This window comes from Stylophora pistillata, chromosome 9 (genome assembly GCF_964205215.1).
Source record: "Stylophora pistillata chromosome 9, jaStyPist1.2, whole genome shotgun sequence".
Taxonomy (NCBI): Eukaryota; Metazoa; Cnidaria; class Anthozoa; order Scleractinia; family Pocilloporidae; genus Stylophora; species Stylophora pistillata.
The window spans coordinates 26890226-26913747 of NC_142527.1; the positions used below are offsets into that span (position 1 = coordinate 26890226).

Below are 23522 nucleotides of genomic sequence, written 5' to 3' on the forward strand. Positions count from 1 at the left end.
ATATTTTGTACCTGATTGGTGCATTGAAAATAACCTTCGTTACCTAGTACATGATCACTCTGATGTGCATGCTTGAAGTCACGCTTGAAGTCACGCTTGAAGTCACGCTCGTTGGAGTTTTTCGGCCGGTCCTGCACGCAATGCGTTTTATTTCTATTAGCTCTTATTAAATGCAAAAGGTCCTTGAATTTGAGCGCCGTCCTTGACAGTGACCTAGAAAGTCCTTGAATTGGGTTCCTGAAAAAGCGCAAGAACCCTGTTGTTAGGAGTAACTATTAGTAGTAGTAGTAGCAGTAGCAGTAGCAGTAGCAGTGGCAGTGGCAGTGGCAGTGGCAGTAGTAGTAGTGGTAGTAGTAGCAGTAGCAGTAGCAGTAGTAGTAGTAGTAGTAGCAGCAGCAGTAGCAGTAGCAGTGGCATTAGTAGTAACTAGTAGTAGTTGTAGTAGTAGTAGCAGTAGCAGTAGCAGCAGCAGCAGCAGTAGCAGTAGCAGTAGCAGTAGCAGCAGCAGCAGTAGCAGCAGCAGCAGCAGTAGCAGCAGCAGCAGTAGCAGCAGCAGCAGTAGCAGTAGCAGTGGCAGTAGTAGTAGCTAGTGGTAGTTGTAGTAGTAGCAGTAGCAGTAGCAGAGGCAGTAGTAGTAACTAGTAGTAGTTGTAGTAGTAGCAGTAGCAGTAGCAGTGGCAGTAGTAGTAACTAATAGTAGTTGTAGTAGTAGTAGCAGTAGCAGTAGCAGTAGCAGCAGCAGCAGTAGCAGTAGCAGCAGTAGCAGTAGCAGCAGTAGCAGCAGCAGCAGTAGCAGTAGCAGTAGCAGTGGCAGTAGTAGTAACTAGTAGTAGTTGTAGTAGTAGTAGTAGCTGTAGCAGTAGCAGCAGCAGCAGCAGTAGCAGTAGCAGTAAAAGTAGTAGTAGTAGTAGTAGTAGTAGTAGCAGCAGCAGTAGCAGTAGCAGTAGCAGTGGCAGTAGTAGTAACTAGTAGTAGTTGTAGTAGTAGTAGTAGTAGCAGTAGCAGTAGCAGTAGCAGTAGCAGCAGTAGAAGTAGCAGTAGACACTAATTGCAGACCTCTCGCTGACTCATATTGCTCAAGGACTTAGACTTAAAGAAAAGCTCAAACCGCAGCACTAATACTTAGGAATGGCTCCCAGGCTCAGAGGCTCGGAATAGCTGTTGCCATCTGTGCACCTTTAAGAGCTTAAAAGCCTACATTCTTCAATTTTGCCATCAACAATCCGTAGTAATCTTCTACATTTTTAAACATCTATGTTCTGTTTTATTCCAGTTTTATACATTTCTGCCTCACTTCCCTCATATTATGTGGTTTTCTTAACGTTGAAGACAAATTTTCCTGTCGTGACAAAACTTCTCAAAATTTTGTAGCTTAATTCCCTCGAGTTGTATAGTCTACCTGTTCACATTAATTTCTCTTCTGTTTCCAGAAGAAAAGAGAACACCAGAATGAAGGATCTTGTAGGTCAACATGGTCCGCTTGGTGTGAATGTGGATGCGACCATGTGGCACGATTATCTCAGTGAGTGCTCTGTATAAAAAGTTCAAGTGTCGTGGAGTTAAGAAAGGTTTGAATGGGATGAGAATTGTCTTACTTTGTGTTGTACTTCGGTTTGGCCTCTGAAACGATGATTTCTTAATCTGTTGTCATAAACAGTTGAGTAAAAAGAGTTAGGGAAAGGCTACTGTAAGTTACAGTAATAAGTCTGATCAAACCGCCACATCGGCCGGCAGTTGGCCTTTACGTATCGGCCAACCTTCGACCAAATTTCGGAGACGTTTAGTCAACAGTCGGCCGACTGTCGGTCAGCAATTGTCCAACTGTTGTGAGTCATCTTGTTAAAATTCCTCTTGTTTAGAAAATGTGCGTTTCTTAACATCTCCAAACGTACAAACGTTCATTTCCAGTGTTCTTTTAAATTCTAAACAATGTTTCCTGTACAAAAAGCAGTAATGGAATCTTACGACATGAAAGTTTGTTGAAGATTCTCAAGGAATTCAATTCTCAGTTGCCCTATGCGAGAAAGACCCGTTGTATCCTGTCTAAAATCTGTCCCCAGGGGCGGATCCAGTAATTTTTGATTGGGGGGGTCCAAACTTTGGTTCAGAAAGGACTGTTGGAGTCTTTTGAGGCAAATTACTTCTCCCCCACACCCCCCACACCCCTCCCACCAGTCGCGGTTGCACGTTATAATTTCTTGGCCGCTTAAACTTGGATTCATTAAAAAGATCGGCCAGTTAAAAAGTGATGTACGATCCTGTCGATGTAAGAATTTCAATTTCAAAGTTGTAAGCGTCAGGTCTGTTGGGGGGGGGGGGGAGGGGGTCCAGACTCCCTGGATCCGCCACTGGTCCCATAGACCATCATTAGGCAAGAGACTAAAAATGGAGTCAGTCTCTCCTCCGCTCGCTTGACCTTTTCTCGCTGTTGTTTTTGTTTGTTTCGTAGGTGGGATTATACAGCATCACTGCACTGACACAGACATCAATCATGCGGTGCAAATCATAGGATATGATTTTAACGGTGCGCTGTCCGTTTTCAATACATAGCTTGTAGAGTTGGTGATATTTGAAAAAAAAGAAAAGTACTAAAACTAAATCAGTTAGACTTTATGGTCCACTGAAACACAACAATAAAGTTGGGATCCAACCGAGATCTCTTGAGAGAAATGGCATGCTGATAGAGGTAAAAAAGGTAAAACCTACTCAGGCACCATATGGCTCATCGGGCCGGCGCTTAGCTCCGCTTTCCGTAGCACGAAGCGACTAGGAGTATTTCTCAAAGCTTTCATAATCAGATGTGGGTTGAGTTGGAACTTTTCCTCTACTCAACACTGATTACTATTTTCCTTCCCAATTTTAGGCCATATTTGGTACTGGATCGTCAGAAATTCCTGGGGAGAAGGCTACGGCGACAAAGGATATTTGTACATCAAAATGGGCGATAGCCTGTGTGGTGAGTATTGTGAAGCTATGCCCTCTTGAGGTTACCGTGCACCTTCAGGGGTGTCTCGCGTGCAAGCGATGTAGCGCGTCCGGTTTAACTGTAGATATCTAAACCCCTATATCAAATTAAAGCTTATAGGACTGGCTATCAGACTATACCAAAAATTTTGAAAAACAAATTAATTGTCGAATTTTTCACGACTTCTAAATGCGAGAGCCCGAATCACCTTTTGAACGTTACATGTTAAAGTGAATTTTGTTTTTCGCTTATTTAATGTGTTCCTCCGTTTCCGGGGCCAAAGCGCTTAAAAAAACGTGTCTGCGATTTGCCATATTCAATTTCAGTGAAAAGTTACAGAACATTTTTGAATAAATAATTATTACATCGGATTATTTCATCTTTACACGCTAACATTTTTTAAATAGGATTAAAAAAATGTGGAGTGATCGTACAAAAATCGCTCTTGAAAAAAAGTATATAGAAATAAAAATTTCGGAGACACGTTTATGTTTTTTACATGTAAAACTAGCTTCTGTCAAAATTTGAGAGCAATCGAACAATTCCCTTTGACTTGTAGCTCTTGAAAGGTGATTCGGGCGCTCGCATTTAGAAGTCGTGAAAAATTCGACAATTAATTTTTTTTTCAAAATTTTTGGTATAGTCTGATAGCCAGCCCTATAAGCTTTAATTTGATATAGGGGTTTAGATATCTACAGTTTAAACCGGACGTGCTACATCGCTTGCACGCGAGACACCCCTGAAGGTACACTGTAACCTTAACCAAACGCGTACGGGCACCTTTGGACTTGAGGGAGGGGGGGGGAGGGGGAGGGGGGTGGTCTTCCTTGTCCGAAAAAAACACGCAATGCCCGAAAGGTTAAGGGTTGAAATCGGGATGCAAACGGAGACGTTCACCATTTTCCCATCTAATGAAACTGCTATCATTGAAAGCTACCAATGAGTGGTAGTTACCAGCTGGGTGACATCAGCTTGTATTATGTGATACTTTAATACTGAGATTTACGGATAGAATCGATCGAATAGAATAAACGAATTACTTAATGGAATTTGTGTAGTATTTACCTTTCGCCTTGTTGACCTTGACGGCCGCTTGACCTTTAGTCACCTAAGTTTTTCACGTCCTCTTGAACCTTTTTAAGTCCACGGGCTTCACAACGAATCGAACGAACTTCAGCGAGGAAACCTAAACCTTCATGTGAACTCGTCAAAATGTTTTCCCGCTCTCCGCGAAATTGGCGCGAAAATTAGGCACAAACTGCAGCAGATGTTACCAAAATGATACACTTTATATTTTACACGATATTATTCAAATTATGAAATCTCTGAAGACACCCCTTTCGGGCATCTAATCACCTGAAAAGTAATTAACTAGAAACTTTATTTACGACTTTTGGAAATCACGCCAACGGCATTATTTTATAATGTTTTCTCCCAAATGTCATTGCCCGAATCAAGAGCGTTTTGCCCGAAAAATTACATAATTTCCGTAGCTGGGGGGCTGCAGCCCCCTCCCCCGCCCCCCCGGCTCGTACGGGTATGACCTTGACCGAGTGCTGTTGCAACAACCCCACAAACTGTTCGATGTATTCGTGTTCATTAAAGTCGTTAAGAACACAGGACATTGAACACTTTTTTTCTCATTGCAAATTCTCACAAAGGCAGTCATACTAAGAAACGTTATATCCAAAGGGGAGGTCAAAACATGCATGGGCCTCCCCCTCCTTTCCGTTTGCAATTGATATATCACAGAATAGAACAGCCTCCTAAATTCCTCCTTCTCCTAAATTCAGTCAGACTCTGGTGTGGGTCCTCTGCACACACCCCTCCCTTTCCCCCCACCTTTGTTTAAAAAAATCTCGTCGTCGCTCCGCAACTTTTAAGTTGACTTTTTTTTCGGGTACCGCATTGACTGCAGTGAACAAAACACTAATAAAAAAAATAAATGCTTAAAAGTTAAAGAAAATAAAAAAAATCAAAGTGAATGAATAATGCAATACAAAAATTACTCGTGTTACTTCCTCGTTAATTTCTCGTCCTTTTATATCTCAGGTGTAGCTGACTCGCCGTCCTTTGTAGTAATCTATTTCCAAAACGGACAGTAGCAACGACCACAATCCTCGACTTCGACGCGGCGTTTTCGAATGTCCAGAATCAAGGGATTTGTTTGGACCAAAAATGACCACGCCCCACTGCCCCAATAAATCATTTGTAAATTGTAAATAATGGAAAGTTCTTGTCGTAGAAGAAAGCTCTCAAAGTTTCCATAGCTGGTACAAAGTAAAAAAAAAATCATTTTTATATTGAAGCATTTTTTTTTTGGTACTCTTTTTATTCTATTTTGCGTAGATGTTTTGAAATCTTTACTTAAACTTACTAGAAATGGAAGATCTTCTGTGAAGGCTTTTCAAAGTTTTTAAAACCGTGTACAAAATGTTAAGAAAATTTTAAATTACGATTTTTATATTAAAACATTTTCCGTAAAATAGTCCTTTTGTAATATTGCACGTAGCTGTTTTTGAACCTTTAACACTTGACCTCCCAGAAGTGATTAACATGTAACTTCTCCTTTTAATATCCTCACATTAAAAACTGGATCATTTGATAATGCAACTCAAGACTTTTTATTGGCTTAGCCATTATGGTATATGAGCCAATATACCATATTATTACACGACTCGGGAAGTCAGAGGGCCAATAACTAAAATCAACCAATCAAAATGCTCTATTACCGATCAATATTCTCTTAGTATTGGACCGGGCACTGTCCTGAATGGTCCCGAATGATACCGCACTTGTGTCCCTTTGAACTTCAGTCGTGTAATAAATCTCTTATTAACCAAGCTTGCTTTGGACCGTAAAGGAAGAATATCGGCCCTCGGTCTTTTTGGTACGGACCTCGCTGCGCTCGGTCTGTACTGTCAAGACCTCGGGCCGATATTATCCCAGTACGGCCCTCGCGCTTGGTTAATAAGATATAATCTATCTGTACATTGTAACATCCGGTTTCTTCTGACAAAATAAATGCCTCGTTGGCTATCTATCATCTCATATCCAACGCGCGCTCGTGGAATAATTGTTAATTATCCAGGAATCAAGCAGAAATTTTCTTAGTTTAATACAAAATTCTCGTGTAGCAACTAGAGGGGAGAATTCACAATCAGACCCTGGAAGGTAAATTAAGGGTAAGAACTGCCTGTGCGAGTGTTTCTGGGGAGTGTTACAGGTAGAATATGTCAATTCCTTTTTTACTTTCTCTCTTGTGTGGTCTACGCGGGGTGCAACACTATACTCTTAAGTCAAAAAGACGTAAATAAATCTGAGAGTGAAAGACAGACTGTTGGGACGACCTTCACTGCAGTGTCTACATAGGGTGAAGTAAGGAGATTACAGAAAAAAATGCTTGTTGGTCTGATCATGCAATGATCAGCCATAACTGACTATACCAGAATCTATCCCAGCCAGGTACCTTGTATTGCGGACCGTGTAACATTTGGGAAAGCTCGAGAAGAAGCCTCTAGAGGACACGAGGGGTTTTTCGTGGGATGTAGAAAGTCGTAAGTTTGACCGGGCCTCAGGACCTGCGCTAGGTCGCAATGTTAAATGACCGAGGCCAGAGAGCCTGGACCCAGTTTTGCAATGCCGGATAACGCTATTTGATGGTTCAGTGTCAACAGAACGTACAATGGATAGAGTTTTATCCACTGGGTTAGGTCCCGTGCGTGTCAAACCCAATTAAACTTTCCCCCACCCCCTCCCCCTGGAGATCCATTAAAAAAAAAAATTAACACCAACATGTCAAATTTACGACATTAACAATAAAGTTAACAATTTGGCCCGAAAACAGCATCTTCATTGAACCGTATTTTATCAAATATCAACTAAACATACCTGAAATATTACAACATACCATGCCTTCTAAAGAACATTTTTCCATGATAGATGCATTGTCATTGGATAGTAAAACGAGTTACAAATGGTATCTTTACTTTATCGTTTCCGTTGCCAATATCAAAAAAGCACTTGAAAAATGGAGAGGAAAAATTTCGTGCCTGTCTTAGCTATAAAACTTTAAGCTTTGATCATGGGAAGCTTTGAATATGGAAAGCTATTTCAGAAAAATGTTTCTGTCCAATTGAATACAACCACTACTAGAATCCCGTGACTACAATTTCAAATCTTACAAACTGTATACTGTTTGTATTTACGAAAATATAGAAATAATAAGTTTCCAATTTCATACGACGACACTATTCTTCTGCAGCTCTTCATGGGCCGTGTCAAATTTTTGTCCTAAATAAATTGTACGAACATAAATATTTATACATATTCTTTAAATGAAGCTGTGTTTCCGGGAAGGGAAAAGCAAAAGTGTTACTGAAAGTGAGCGAAGAAGTTGTACAAAATTACATCCCCAAAATACGTTTGTTCGAAATTAAAACCATGTGAAATAAGTTTTCAGGAGGAGAATCCCACATCATTTTAAAAAGGTAACTTGAAAATTTAGACTAATTATTGCCAGCCACTTCGTCTCCGTTGGTGTCGACAGTAGGTGCACTTGTAATGTCCGTGTTCTTGAGAAGGGAGGAAAGCGCTGACACCTGATCATCTTCACTGCTGTCGCTAAAGTGAGCACTGTCACTGTCGTACAGCCGACCTCCAACCAGCGCAGTGCGCAGGCGCGCCTTCATTGAGGAGCTGAGTGGTGGAATTTGATCGCGTGGTATCAGGAAGTTGGACAAGTTAAACAAGTCAACGAAAACCTTGTAACGATCACTGGAAAGGAAAGAATAATAAATCTCAAAGTAAAACTTGATTATTCGAGGAAATATCGAGAAACAATTGAGAAAAATTGAGTTGTAAACCAACCTGACGGTGGACCGAAGGTACTGGTACCCAGACGTCCCGCCAGTGCCCATTTTACTGCCAATCATGCGCTGAACCATCATCAAATGATTGTCTGTGAAGCAAAAAGAAATAGTTCTGCTAAGCATGCACACAGTTGAATCCCCTTAACTGAACGTGACTAGGGAAACGAACAACAGCTCGAAGTACTGGGAGGCCCAGTTGACTAAAAAATGGTGGTAAGTAGGTAAGTAATTGCATGAAAACGGTAATTCTTGAGAAATGGCTGTAAATTTAAGTTTGCGACTGTGATATTTCTCTGACTGACATTCGGAATGGGCCAATTTTATAATTCATATATGATTTCATCATGACCCTATTGAGAAATTCAAGTAAATTTCCGCAACCAACTGTGGAAAAATGGATGCCAACCATACTAAATGATTGCGAACTAGACTTACATCGCCATTTGACTAAATTTGAGTCGATGTCCATCAGCAGTTGAAGAATTTGAAATGGTTGGTTAAAGCGCGGCTCGTCCCTACAAAAACAAACATAACTTCTCGATAAGTTTGATAGGAGTTAGGCTACGGAAATAAGATAGCTGCAAAAAGAACGAAAAATTAACAAACGTCCCATTTAGCAGCGTGTCTTGCTGAACTCAGTCTAGAATTTATCTGCTAAAAAGAGCGAATGGCTATCTTAACCTCCACTGCAGAAAATTGTTATTTAATGCGCTTATCAATCCTGTCTTTGAATATTGCTGTTCGGTTTGGGGTAACGCCCCAAACGACCAACTGCTGAGAATACTTAGAGTGCAGAAACGTTGTTACAGTAGGTTAATATTAGATGCTAGTTTCCACGATAACTCGGTTCAAATGTTCAAGAAACTACAGGGGATGCCAATTGATGATGTAATACGCATGAAGAAATTGTGCACGATGTTCAAAATTGTGAACAGAGAGTGTCCGCATTATTTTACAAGCTACAGAACTTATGCAAAAAAACACTCATTTCTTTAATACGCGAGCTTCTTTTCATGATCATCTGGCCTTGCCGAAATGTCGCTCCAACGCAGGCCTTCGAACATTTCATGCGAGTGCCACTTACTTATGGAACCGTCTGGACGACAAATTTAAAACTGTTACAGATGAAAGCAACTTTAAGAAACTTTTAGTGAAAATTTGTTTTACAAAGTAATTCAGATCCTGAACATCTTACTATCTCTTGAACGTTTTGAATATATGCTGTTCTTGAAAATCTAGTTTTTATAATTCTTTTTAATACAGCTCACAATGTAAACTACTGGGTGACCAGTCATTGTGTTAGCTATTAAAGTTTATTAAATTTTTTTTTTTTTTTTTTTATGTCCAGGTAAACCACTTCTTCGAGAGTTTCGTGTCTCATATATTCCCGCAGGATTTGGTAAGTTTTTGTCTCGTGGTATCTTCTTATTTTTCTTTTTCCGTCTTATATGTTGGTACATTCTTGTAAAGGTCGTTTCTCTGTTTCTTAGGAATCTACTTCTTCTTCTTCACACATTAAAGAGTAGTTAAATTGAATGCTGGGTCGAGCATTATTAAAGCGGGCCCTTGCCTCTTCAACCTACTACGAAAGCTAGGATTTCGGGCAAAAAGGCAGAACAAGGTCGTGACTAGTTACCGTGAATGGCCTATCTGCGGTACACGATCTACTAAACCCCCTCCTCCCCTCCCCCCCGACTCTCCCTCCCCACCCTCCTTATACTCTCGAAAGTTACGGAAGACCATGATGCATCTGTCTAAGGAGCAAGGTGTGGCTAATTCATTACCCGTCGTGCCAATGAAACTGAACGAAGGAAGCAGACATAATTAAATATTTTAATTCTTACCTATAAAAGTAAATCATCAATGCCCCCTGCATGGCTTTATGAGAAAACCTTCTTTCACCTGCAACGAAGCAAGAAAATTGACCGGTCCTCAAACACTTGAATATTATCCAATACCACTAATGTCATATCATCGCTCTATTCTCTAAATATTCAAGGTACAACACTGCAGCCTAAATTTCGTTTTTGTACTTAACGAGAAGTTTGGTGCTGTATGTCGCTTGCAACTGAATTGAAGGGCCGACTGGTACCTTTTACGTAAACTATAGTTACGTTAAGATTTGAACAGCCAAAAAGTCGTCCTTATCTACACCAATTATATCCAGTCTGGTCCTTTTACACCTTATCTTCCTCAATTTGGTATTCTGCCCCCCCCCCCCCCCCCCCAGCAAGCTATATTTCTAAAGTATCTCTCTATTATAAGGCCGGTTTCTGGATCGTAAAAAATGATAAAAAAAAATCGTGCACTGTAGCTAGTTGCAAAACAGAACTGGGCACCTTCAAAACAGTTTACCTCGAGCAACAAGTTGGTTGTGTCTCTCCTCACTAAAGATTGTTTCAAAATGATCCTGTTGACATAATTGACATAATGTTAAATACAACCACGTGATTACCTTTCACTATTTTAGTTCAAACGGAACGTTACTGCTTTTTAGTTGACACAAAGGGTATCAGCAAAAGCCTAACAACAAATTACATCAAGGTTGCGTCGGTGAGAATAAAAAAATTGCGCGGCCTACCTCTTGTTTTTTAATCTCTGCGAACAAGATCCCTCGCACTTCTTCGTCTTCTTCAGCCTGTAAATTGTTTGAATAGCAGGGGTTTCAATAAAATTTCAAGTAGGCAGCTGGTTAGTGAGAGTAATCGACCGTACCAACAAGGGGCCGTCAGGCCCCTTACTCTAGGGGGTTCTGGGGGCATGCCCCCCCCCGGAAATTTTGACATCTAGAAGCTCTGAAGTTCTGGAGTTCTGGAGACCAAGTTGAGTGCAAAAGATAGAGGAAAACTCCCTATGAACAGCAACATTTTTTTTTTTGGCAATACTAATAAGCTGAAAATGGAAGTTTGCATGCATATCCTGGAAGTTTAAGGTCACTTTCACTAAAATAATGGGGCTAAACAGAATCACTTACTACCGGTAAGAAAGCGTCCAGTTGCGTTTTTAATCTTTCCATTTGTCTTTGTTTATTTTACCGCCAACCGCTAAACAGTTCGCGGGTGAAAAACATCCCAAGCTTCTCTGCCTATCCACCAGGACACCCGCCAGACAGGCGCCAAAACCGTGATAAGATCAATTTGCAGCAGCTTTTAACTCATCAGACTTCAAATGCGAGTGGAAAAAATGATAAAACGCTTAAGGTGGCTCGTACTAGTTTCCTCGCGCGGGGAACAGATAACTCTTGCGTCACGCGCGGGAGAAACGTGCGAAAGAAGCGCGAGATTAACAGACGAAAATTTAAAACAAAGATGGCGGCGCGAGGAATTTTTTTCTGCTTACGTGAGAAGTTTACCTAAGAGCTTGTATTTGATGTGTTGAGCGGTCACTGTAAATGAAGGAGATAGAAACTAAGATAAAGAAGACGATTTTCGGAGAGGTAAAGGTTGCTTCACTTCGCATTTAAAAGAAATATTCAACCGATATGAAGTCTTGCGACGGCGAAAAAAGAAGAACTCAAGTGAAGGATAATCTACCTGAAGTGGAAGAAGGCTTTGAAACTTAAAGGAAAATGATATGATATAGCCAGAAGTCGTGTGTAGGATTTTTAAGATGAGCCCGGAAGGCTGTCTTTGACAGCTGTTTAATGATTTTCTTAGGAGTAAACGTCTGTAAACATTAGATCGTAGGCGCGCGCGCGAGCACACGCAGTTGTCAGCGGTAGCTATAACAGATCATGAAAAAATGTCGATCTTATGGAATCCAGACTTTTAAATGCGCGAGAACGCGCGTGGAAATTGCTAAACTCACGAAAGCTATTGCATGAAAACAAGTCCGGTGACCCCTTTTTTTTATTGTTCCAATATCATAACAACGTCGAAAGGAATCCTCAGAATAAAAACTAGAAAATTCTACGGAAGGAAATTTGCGATGTCTGAAAATTGCCTTTTTTCTAGATTTTCTGAAATTCCGCTCCGTAGAATTTTTTAAGAATCTTTGTGCATTTTCCTTTTCAAGTGCCAAAAGCAATCACTGAAAAAAATCATGGGGTCACCGGGTTAGTTTTCGAATTATTTAAGCCACAAGCTAAAAAGTGCGTCTGAATAAGCCTATGAAAGCGTTGCCATGGAAACTGCTAGTGACGAAATGACACCTATTTTTGAATAACCAATGATTAAATAATTCAACCCCGTAAAAGTGTTCAACTGGCCTTGGTCAGTCTTTCTGTTGTATTCTTTCAAAGTTACAAACCATCAAAAAGACGAAAACCGGTACGAGTCACCTTAATCGAGCGTCAGATTTGTTTTAGTTCTGTTCTTTTTGTAATACCATGAAACACGCATGCGTGGTTGTCATTCAAGAAAATGCAGCTTTCATTCAAGGTTCAATTTATCAGGCCACAATGAACTCCTGAACACAATAAACAAATGACGGTAATTAGATTACATACTTTGCACGCAGTTAAATTTTTCGTAAACCTCTTGCGTCCTAGCACCACCCCAAAACGAGTCGAGTGTCGTGACCAACGAGCCGACCTTTTGATAATTATTTAATTTTGAAACTGAGGTAAAAATTTCATACAAGCCCATCAAAATGAATTTTAATTTAGTTTTCAAATAATCTTTCTTTAATTATTTAAATTTAGGGAAAATGTAGCCGACTTCTCTGAGCGAAGTAGCCGACACTTTTCGTCGGCCGTCGGTGCTTTCCGAAAGCACTTGAAAAGTATCGACAGAAGATGTAGAGGCTAAAAAAAAAAGGAGCGCACAAGTTAGCATCACCGTGTGCTTCCGCGCGAATCTGCTGAAACAATTTCGACTGTAATCAATACATCAAAAGACAAACGAACCTCGGCTTCAGCCTTTTGAGTTTCAACCATCGTTTGAACACTCTTCTTGTATTTTCTCCAAAAATCAAACCCATCTTCTTCAAGACCAGGAGTTCTCTCCAACCAACACTTAAGGTAAAAGAAAAACCAATCCACATTAGGAGCCAAATGAACAAAGGGGGTAAGTTTAAGAAACTGTGGTGCTATGTCTGTGGGGGTAACAAGGTAATTTGGTTTTATCAACTAAGTTGATAATGTAAATTTTCCTTCATTCATTCATTCATTCATTCATTTTATTTGCCATCACCAGAAAAAAATTAACCGAATACAAAATTTATGATACATCAAAGATAGAAAGAACTATTCTACCTAAATTAAGTTCAATATCAAAGGAACTTAAGAGGTAACAGCAAGGAAGCCTATTAGAAGCCGGGGGCTTATAAAGTATAGGCTTCCTTAAACTATAGGATAAACCATACAAATCAAAGGTGCTGAATGAAAATTTAGATAAGTTAAAAATAAAATAAAATAAAGAAAAGGTGTGTAGCTTAACAAGGAATTTATTTAAATTGGCCACCGTAAAGGGTTAAAAGCTGACGTTTCGAGCGTTAGCCCTTCGTCAGAGCGCAATTCGCTCGAAACGTCGGCTTTTAAACCTTTATGGTGGCCAATTTACATCATTAACTTGGTTGACAAAGCCAAATTACCATCTTATAAGCCGCTGATTTTTAAACAAAATCGCAAATAGTCCGGCTGTAAGAACCAAAAAGTCGTTATGTCTTTATGAACTGTTTAGAGCAGATCGCTCCTTTTGATTCGAGAGCAACATTGCAGCTTTCAGCCATTGGAAGAACTACAACATTACTGGGTTAAATAGCGTCAGCTTTTTCACATCACAAAATGGTCACGACAGGTCGTGTTGGTAGCAATTAAAAGTTCAAAAAAACCTACCTGGACTAGTTCAAGAAGTGAAGCCGTACTTTCAGATTCTTTGAGCTGCTTCTCATCTTGCGAATCAAATGCCTTACTGAAATTTTTATTTTAAAAAGTAAACAAAGAACAAAAAGTGACCAAAAGGAGTGGCCAATAACACATTCAGATAAGAAAGAAATGCTTAGTGTAGCCAACTAAGAAATAAATCTAAAGAGAACGTAATTAAAAGTGCGTTAATTCCTACACCGTGGAAAGAGGTATACGTACAACCTTGCAGGTTAAGAGCTAATGAAGGGGCAAAGATTTTCAGGTATGGAAAGGGTCGGAAAATTTTCTACTGATAAATTCGTAACCGTCAAAACTGCAGATTTGATTTAACTGGTTACTGAAGAGACAAATGCTTAGACTGTTTTAACATCAATACCCTTTCATTGCCATAATAAGAGGTTTCTTTTTTTTTTTTTGAAAATTTGGTGATATGCTTCAGGTATAAATAGCAGGTAAATTCCGGGATGGGGGAATCTTCCAACAAAATTTATTTGAGTAAACCGTAGAGTTTTCACGGTGTCATAATGAATTCATATGCTCAGGTGCTTGTGTCTTGTGCATAAAAAAAGATCGGAAAAGCTGGAGTTTGTTTGGATAGGGCAACGTTTCTACCATGGTGCATTTAACCAAGATACAACTCAAATTTCTCTCTCTCACACACACACACACACACACACACACACACACACACACACACACACACACACACACACACGCACACGCACGCGCACACGCACGCACACGCACGCACACACACACACACACGCACGCACACACACACATACACACACACACACCTACCTGTAATCCTGGTAGTTGTAACGAATTCTGTGCGCCTGTTTACGAAAAACAAAACAAAAAGGGATACAAAAGCTTTTGATAAAGTGAACTCCTTCATCTCCATGGCACGGCTTTAGTTCTCTTTCAACCGCGACCAAGTCCTTGTTATTAGCTATCGGGTTCCTTTCAGTAATTTTTAGATACAAGGCCGGATCAACATCTTACTTCACCCTACAAAATGAAGTTGTCTTTCTTTTCTCAAGTTAGTTACTGGGGCATGTCGTCAGATTTTGTAATTGGAGCAATATATACCTTGTTAATTCCCAGTTTATTCTCGATCAGCCTGAACTGGAGACTCTGAAATCCCGACGCAGGAGCTAAGTAGTCCCTGAAAGCAAAAAAAAGAAAGATTTAATCAGCCTTCAAACGAGGTCTTTTCACTAATTAAACCAGTCCAACCTGCCAAACAGTTTCAAAGCTAAATATAACACGTGGTTTGAAGGTAAATCATAGTCTGGAAAAAATGGGCAACACTGAGCTTGTTCCATGTCTTGCAGGTAATATCCAAAGGGATCCAAAACCTCCAGATAAAAAATAAAATTATGAATTGCTTAAACCTCTAAAATTAAACGGAGAACTCCATAACTTCTTTCTTCAAATCCAGAGATGCACTAATAATTTATTGACTGACCTGAATTCCATAAAATCCAGAGGAGTCATGGTCTCTAATATCATGATCTGATCACGTAACAGCTACAAAATAAAAGACGTGAACGACAAGTAACCAAGCTTATTAGAAGTACTTTGAATACGACCCTCTGCAAGACCACAAAGCACTGGTGTCTTAGCATTCTGCAAGTGAGAGGCATAGGCGATGACAACAGTATTCTCTACTCTATCCTAGTCCCAATATCGACCACATCAGTCCAATCCAGGTTTCTTTAAATTCCTGAATCGAGAATTGGAGACCTCGACATTTTCTCCAGTAAAACCTAAGGCAAAATTCTCTTTTTGACGGAAAAATAAAAATTGGCTTCCTCGGAAAATTTATTTTGCAATCTCTAAGAGCCCAACATTTATTGATTGTAGAATCAGAAACGTGAGGGCAAAAACACATAAAGGCAAATGAAAACATGCTCCGCTGGAGACAGAATGAATTCAACCACTCACTTTTTGAATCTGTACGATGCGACCCAGTCTTGAGATTAAAACTAGCATCTTCCTTTCATCTGTGCCCTAAAAAATACCAAACATTATCGCAGTTTTAGGGCCGGAATTCTTACAAGGTTTACCAGTAAGCTGAAACATCTACATTTATGTACTCCACCAACTCATCTGCGTCGAAATAAACGTGGGGTGTCAAAACTACAGGTAAATGTAGACTTAGTATTTTTAAACGCTCTCGTAAAGAGTAACAAAGACGCTAGCAAGAAATCAGACGGGTGGTTGGGTATATCTTGTGTATCCTACCCTACTCTCTCGCACATCCCGTTACGTAGACTTCTTTCTCTTGCTCTTCATGAATGACCGAAGACATTGCAGAATAATAATAAATGAATGATCAATTTGTTTTCACTACTTCTGGCTTTCTGCAATTAATTCCCCCTTCCATGTTGACACATCTACTTCTTGCGTTCTTGACCGGCGCCTGAGACGCAGGCTAAAATGACCATTCTTCAATCTATTCTTTGCATATATAAACAAGACTACGAGCACAAATGAATGCTAAACCTACCCATTACAAACGAATTCAAACCTACCAATTCCTCAAAGGTAAAAATGTCCCTGATGGAGTCCAACTCGTGAATAATCTGCTTAAACCAGAGTTCATAGGCTAACAGAAAAAGATGTGAAAAACAAGTAAGAAGTAATACACCTTTACATTTGAGGGTACTACCTGCGCGATCACGGCGGAGAGATCTCGCGTCGAAAGGTTATTACCCAGAAGAAAAAAATTCTGTGTTTTCTCTAACCAAAGTCTAGAAAGCTCCCTCCATCCTCCCCCTTAACAGAATTCCTGAATCCGCCCATGTTTTTCCTTCAGTTCAGCTCTTAATCTTTCCATTCTCAGCTGCCATAATGAGACTCACACAGCCCTGAATGAAGAGATTTTGTACATGTACCTTGATGTACCACAATAAAAAGGAGCTCATCATGGACGGTTGCATCACCAAATTTGGTGCTAGCTGGCTTCTGGCATTCAAGAAGAGTGTTCAGCTAAAGAAAACAAAAAAACAAAAGCCCAACAAGAAAATTCTAAAATGACGATACCATTCTCTGCCATAGTCTATTGACTCCACAATAAAAAAAAAATTAACGTTATCAAAAATACTCAACGCGCTAATTGCATGATAGCCGATATACGTTTAGATTTTTTTGCGCGCGTTTTGGAAGCGCTCTTAGAAAATTGATTAGCGAGAACACGCTTTTCTCTAACGCGTTACGTGGGAGTATATTTGAAAGCTTATCTAAGTGGTACAGTGTGACGATCTTTTCATCTTTCCAACAGTACTAATTAAGTTATATTAGTGAGCTAATTTCACGGAAGGAAACCTCTCAAGTTACAAATCAAGTTTTTCCAGGTAGTTCCACAGGTGCCCAAAAATACCATCTGTCCTAATTGGATTTCTTATTCATTGTTGTTCTAAACTCCAAAGGAAAATTTCATTTTCTGTGATGAAACAATAGCTTCAAATTTGCACTAAAAGGCAGAAATTTTAAAGTCAAGGCGTTGATTAAACTAATAGTGTACTAGAATTCAAAAAGAGGTTTCATGATCACAGATTCATATCTGTGATCACAAAATTTTACTTAAATATCCAACCAAAAGTAAAATGAATAGAAAAAAACCAACACATTTGGTCTCTACATGCCTAATAAGAAACTGTGAGAAGAAGATTATAATAAACAAAAGTCTTAATTCCTCTATTGAAGAACTGAGCACTTCTTTGCTCACTTATTTCCCCTGAGGATAATGCCATGTCAACAAATTAAGAATCAAAAGTTGATAATATATTCATAAAGTTTCTAAGACTGTCGCATTTGTTGACTGGTGCACTATTAACAATCAGTTACCATGTGTGTTTAAGAAGTCTACAGACATCTACACTGAAGTCATCTAAACGAAACCAAGCTACCAAGATTCCCTTAGAAGTTGGTACCTCTATAAGAGCAAGATCTGCCCAAGCTGGTCTTCATAACAGATTTGTACGAATGAACAATTATGAATTCAGTGACAGAGAGAAGATAATGGACCTACACGTATTGTTATAATATTGAACGTTTCAGACAGAAGACGCAAACAGAAGACTTGATAACTGCCAAGTTCAAGTTTCCTTTTCCAACACTCTTAAGACAAATTCCATAATACTCATTCAGGAAATATTCCCTATTTAGTTTCAATAACAGATATTTTTACAAAAAGAAGAATCAAACACTGATACTTGTCGCAGTCTCATGAGGAAGAGGGAGCAACAAATTTTAAAAGAGCTCATAGGAAACAACCATGAGGAACACTATATCAAAATCCAAATTGGACAAATACAGAACTGGTGGTAAAGATCCAAACTACATTGTAAGATCATGGGCATCCAAACTTGGGACAGTCACACAGGGACACAAGCTCCCTAAATACACCTATCGCAGCCAATGGCTTCAGACACTCAACCGTGTGGAACTCATGCAAAATGTTGAAGTGCAACAGACACTTAGAAATGTTATGAGCATACTGAAAGCTGGGGATGAAATTATGCAAGATTCTGATAGTGCTTATAAATTTGCAGAGAAGAGAAGGATTAAGAAATGCCATGAAGCTGTGTGTAAGATAAGAAGAAACACTAACATGAGTAAAACATCCTCAAAGGTAGAAGTTGAGGGTAAAGACGAAAATGACCCACAAGCTAAAACTCTATTGCGAAACAGTGCCAAAACATTAAGAAAGAGTAAGAGGTTTAAAGTCCAATCCCCTCCAGGAAAAGAACTGGATGTTGCCATGGTTAACAGGAAGTTTGCAAATATTGCAATAAGCAAAAAAGATTATGAAAGCTTCCCGAGAGAAAGCACATTGACAAGTGAGAAGCTTTTCATGAACCAAGAAAAAAGTCCAGATGATAAAAAAGTAGTGCTACCTCCAATTCCTGAAAGTCCAGAAAATGCACTTCAAAAAAAGAGGAAGGATTTTTGCTCTTATTCACAACCAACACTTGATACTGAAAGTAAATTTTGTATAATAAAACGAGCCAAAGAACTCCGCAATGAGCGTGACTCAAAAATAAGAAACCAAACCCTTACAACAATGTCATCAGAGATGCATAGGAAATACTCAAAAGCAAGAAAAACATCTCTAAAGAACTATAGAGATCAGAAGATAGAAATTTTTGGTGACAACAGGAAACTTCTCAACGAAGAAGCAAAAGTTGTTGTGGAAGACAAACCAACTACACTTCCTTTATTAGACAGTAAGTCTTTCAGTGAAATTGACTGTAATGACTTTCTGAATGTAAATAATCGCTTAGATGGTCTCTCACCGACCCCAGCTGTTCTAGACCATACATTACACTGGTGGTTAGCAACCAAACCTCAAGATAATTAAGTAATGTAAAATTGTGGCCAACAAAAGTTTGTTGTTAGAACAGCTGTTGTGCAGATTTAATTTACAAAGTATGCCACTAGTACAGGCCAATGTAACAGTGAATATCATCACAATGTAGAATAAATTTTGAAGGATATCTTGCATTTGATTTGTATAAAAATGTATTGAAGAAAGAAGGGAGAATTTTGAATACAAACAGCTTTGATCAGAGCCACCTTAAAAGGATCCCATTCTTTACCAAAATATCATGTGTCAAGTGAGAACACCTGTATTTGCATATTATTATATCAAAGGCAGCCAACTCCAGTTGTGGACACTTTAATTCTCTCCTTCTAAAGTGACATTAGCCACTTAAGTTTGAAGACCAAGGATTCAGATGCTCTCCTTTACAGCCATTGTTTGGTCTTTTTATGCAATAAGAGTAAGGAATGAGTTTAGTTACTGATGGAAGCAGCCGTTGGTGGGAGAGAGAGCGTGTAGCCCATTGCAGGAATGCGAGAGGACTCGAACGAGTTTCTCATATTGATTACATTGAAAATCTAAACATTTCAACTGAAATGTTACTGAAGGAAAATTAGCTACCCAGTCAAGTTTGAGAGTTTTTAGCGGAAAAGTGTTCACACTCTTAAAATTTTTTGGCCTATCTACCCAATCCATACAAACTCTCTACTTTAGGTGATATTTGAAGAGCTGTCATTTTGCCATTTTCCTCCTCTAAATACTTCTATTCTTGCTTAAGATTCTCAAATTTAGTTGATCTTTCACTTGAATACCTTAGTTTTTCAAACAAACGGAAAACAACCACACTCTTTCCCAGTCCTCTCACGTTTCTGCAATGGGCTGTTGCATTGAGACCAAACAACAGCTGCAAAGGAGACTAAGGATTGAAAAGCATTTCAAATTCTGAACTCACTGAGCAGATTTTGCTTAAAACTCTCAAACACTCTTGACTAACTACTTCCTGATTGTACCAGTTTATTTTGAATACTTATTACAACTAATAGAAAATTAACATTTCATTACTGCTGCTTCCATGAAATAAATCCACAAGTCTATAAGAGCTATAAACACATCCTAAATTTCAGCAGTGATAAACTTCCCTGAAATTAAAGACTGCGGTTTCTTGGTTGAAGGAGAGGATTAATCATCTTCTCTTAAACCCCTCGGTTGTTTTCTTTACATTCCTTCATAATTCTGCCTTTAATAAAGCTATGAATAAGACCACAAAACTAAAAATAAACACTTCAAAACGAATAAACATTTTGTGAGCCTGTAAGACAGTGATTACTTAAAATGCATGACAGATTTCCAAACAAAATTACACCAGATATATCATAAATTGCAAGAAAATTGATTTGATCAACCCTATATATCTCAAAGCATTAAGAAGACAATCTAATATTTGCACGGTAATAATCACGTCTACTCGAGACTTGTTCATGTATTTCAACACATGCATATCAATTAGAATTCCCTTATCAACTAATGAATTTTCCTATAAAATTCTTAATTACCACTTAAATGCCACATATAAAACATATTTCTGAGTTACAGATGCAAACTACTTGTGATAATCACAGAATCATTGTTTCATATACTCATTCAATAATAATGACGTTAAACTAGAACACTCTTTAGAAATATAATTTAACGAGTTTTATTCCAAACTATACAAATATAGAAATAGAAATTTGAATGCACGAAACATCACACAATTATACGAAACATTCAACAGTAAGACTACATGAGCAAGTTTTGGCGAATTTTCCTTACATGTACAAATCTTCATGTTGTCGGAATTTGGCTGCTTTTTTATAAACATTTCAATCCTCAAATTTACCACATTCAGAATAATTAACTCTCCTCGATTCTTTCGATAGTTCGGATGCGTAAACTCATTTTCCAGATGGCAGCCACAGAACAGATAATTAAATAAGATCGCAAGATCTTATCAATATTTTATTCGAAAATCTTATTCATGAATAATTCGCAAGGAAGAACTGTACAATAAGAAATACTATAATTCTGCTCACATGTGCTCAGGTACTCAAAGAATGTATATTAATTAAGACAAACAGACGCGAGAAATATGATCGTTACACAAGTTCATGTGTGATGCAACGATCGCTTATGTAAGACTTAACTCATAGAATAAACTCCTCAAAATTATGAGTTTCTAATTGGCATTTGCATTCGAAAGTTTGAGAATCAAAGGCGAGATATTAATTAGCCCCGCAAAGGACGCGTGCTGTCGCACAATTTAGATAACGGAGCTCGCATAATTAAACGTGCAATTCTAATACACGTATGCTTACTTGGAGTATTAGCGCAACAACAAATATAATCTATCGTGGTAAATGTACCTACTGGAAGATGTGCAGTGGCAAGATTATCCTTCTAATGCTAAATACTATGTGAAAATTAACCAAAACAGTCTCAAACCTGAAGATAATCTCCATAAGACATCCGTTTGTCGTCGCCACTTTTGCGGGCTGGCGTACTCCCATCGCTGGATGAAAACCCAAAACAAAATCAAAATACCTCAATAGCGGAATCGTTGAGTAAAGCTCAGAACACATTAAGAGATTGATCGAACTTTCTCACCCGTTGTGAGCGTAAGGACAACTCATAGCGAAAGAATGATTTGCTTGAAAACTCTGACTGACAACAACTTTACACTCGCGCGGAAAAACGACCGTGACCGGCTCCCAGAGGAAGTGACAGGAATCAGGAGCTCAAAGGGGCGTGATTGGAGGCGTAAACACTAGCACTTAAATGGCACCCTCTAACAAACTTTCGGGGCCCATTTCGTTCATCATCATGGTGCTCCTCAAAGAGAAGAGTAAATCTCAGAATCTTTCTTAACAACAATACGAAATAATTCACAAATTATATTCTATTTCTTTAGTTAGTTATAATTCAGTGAAAAGTGCACAGATTTAGATTTAATATCCGATATCTTTGGGTTTTAGCTAGACCCACGGTCAGTAGATACAGAACCTCAACATTTCAGAAATCTTTACTTATCAGATCTACGCGAATTTGGAACACACTTGCCGATGAACTTGAGCTTAATATGGACAGTATCTATCCTTTCATGGCTACTATGAGGGGATACTATGATTCCCCCCTTAGTGCTACCTACGATGTTAATAACCCTCTTTCGTTCAAAACTGTATGTCTCAAGTGTAATCGCTGTAGAAGTCTTGCTATGCACGTTACGTGCTGCATGTAATTGTACCTATTTTAGATTCTTTTAGTTGTTTTCGTAATTGTATCTCCTCAATTTTTTTTTTAGTCGTTTTCTTTCTCGGGGCCCGCAGTAACTGGCTACCCGCTTTTGCGGTTCCTCTGCCATACTTTGTAGTGGAGAAGTTAATAAATAAATAAATAAATAAATAAATAAATGAATAGAATTTCTTGTTTAACTTCCTTCAAAGGACGTGCATTAAGTTTGTACTTTGTCTTTTGACCTTGACTTTGACCCACACTGAAGTTCCTGTTTTCGCCTTCGCAATCAAGGATTGGTTCTTAGATAGGAAGTACTGAGTACGTTGTCGTTTTCATGAAATGCTCGTGAAAGCGTTTGAGTTGAGGTTACTTCCCACATTCAGAGGCCGAACAAATCAGTTTTTCTTGGACTAGATTGAAGTTAGACATTTTACCTAAAGTTTACAAAAAGAAAAAGTGACCGACTTATTTAGGAAAACGTATTTTCAAATAAAAGTTAGTAAATCAGGAGGGAGTCATAATCTCGTAAATGGGCGAACCCCCTGGAGGAATATTCGCGGCAGTTTCATCTTGTTTGCATATTTTGTTTACATCGAGCACGAGAAAGTTCTCTGCCAGAAGAAAATCTCTTCTCGTGGATAAAGTACAGAAATCAAAATTAAGAAATCAAAAATTAAGAAATAAAAACTTAATAAATAAAAAAAAACAGGCCCAAAGAAGAGAAAATAGCACCATTTTGTCGGGAAAAACCAGTCCTGGCTCTCCTAACCACGTTGGCATCCAAATTACGAGCAAAGAAGTCACCATCAAATCTACATTTGTCGTATATAATGTTAAAAACGAAGTTTCCTTTCAATAAGCAAGTACCAGCCTTAATACACAACATAGGCAATAGCCTCGAATCGTGATGAAGTTATGAAGAAACCTACCCAAGGGAACTCATTTCAGCGAGAAGGGTATTACTTAAGCTGTCTGTCGATTCGCTGTTTTGCTTTTCAGCAGGTTTCTCCAGCTTTACCTTTCTTGCCGCGGGTTTTTTCTTTGCCAACTTTGCCCATCACTCAAAGTTCAACAGAGCGAGATAAAAAAACACCTCATTCCCAGGGTCTCTCATCTCCACGCCCCCTGAAACGCGCGCATCACGTGCAAAAATAATTTATTCAAACCCTGCAAGGGTCATTGTGCGTTCGGTCAAAACAACCGCGTACGATTCAAAAAATAAGATAAAATGAAATTTTCACATCTTTAGGGCGCAAAAAAGTTCAAAGTCCGGCCAAA

At 38.9% G+C, this 23522-nt stretch overlaps 3 protein-coding genes across 3 annotated transcripts in view; 2 read left to right on the forward strand and 1 right to left on the reverse strand.

The window, feature by feature from the left end:
* LOC148724106 (cathepsin O-like) overlaps positions 1–6006 on the forward strand; it is a 74166-nt gene extending 68160 nt beyond the window's left edge. Inside the window, exon 10 of the mRNA XM_088732615.1 lies at positions 5018–6006. Within this exon, the coding sequence (XP_088588741.1) occupies positions 5018–5070 (53 nt within the window). The 3' untranslated portion in view covers positions 5071–6006. The remainder of the gene's footprint in view (positions 1–5017) is intronic.
* A 790-nt stretch (positions 6007–6796) lies between these two features.
* On the reverse strand, positions 6797–21771 carry LOC111345714 (tryptophan 2,3-dioxygenase). The gene is made up of 16 exons (XM_022952995.2): positions 21618–21771; positions 21456–21522; positions 16546–16639; positions 16183–16256; positions 15593–15658; positions 15114–15175; positions 14735–14810; positions 14444–14478; positions 13613–13688; positions 12683–12790; positions 10418–10474; positions 10192–10246; positions 9681–9738; positions 8272–8351; positions 7835–7925; positions 6797–7741 (listed from the first exon to the last, which is right to left on the reverse strand). Exons 1-16 carry the CDS (start codon positions 21641–21643, stop codon positions 7474–7476), a joined length of 1293 nt encoding a protein of 430 aa, XP_022808730.2. The 5' UTR covers positions 21644–21771; the 3' UTR covers positions 6797–7473.
* On the forward strand, positions 17784–19149 carry LOC111345715 (uncharacterized). The gene has a single exon (XM_022952996.2). It carries the CDS (start codon positions 17928–17930, stop codon positions 19011–19013), a length of 1086 nt encoding a protein of 361 aa, XP_022808731.2. The 5' UTR covers positions 17784–17927; the 3' UTR covers positions 19014–19149.
* Positions 21772–23522: the final 1751 nt, after the last annotated feature.

Coding starts and splice junctions, on each gene's coding strand:
- LOC111345715 (XM_022952996.2), top strand. CDS start 17,928: ATGAGGAACACTATATCAAAATCCAAATTGGACAAATACAGAACTGGT.
- LOC111345714 (XM_022952995.2), bottom strand. CDS start 21,643: ATGAGTTGTCCTTACGCTCACAACGG. Junction 15,176..15,592: donor GCATCGTACAGATTCAAAAA/GTGAGTGGTTGA, acceptor TTTATTTTGTAG/CTGTTACGTGATCAGATCAT. Junction 12,791..13,612: donor CACTTCTTGAACTAGTCCAG/GTAGGTTTTTTT, acceptor TTTTACCTTAAG/TGTTGGTTGGAGAGAACTCC.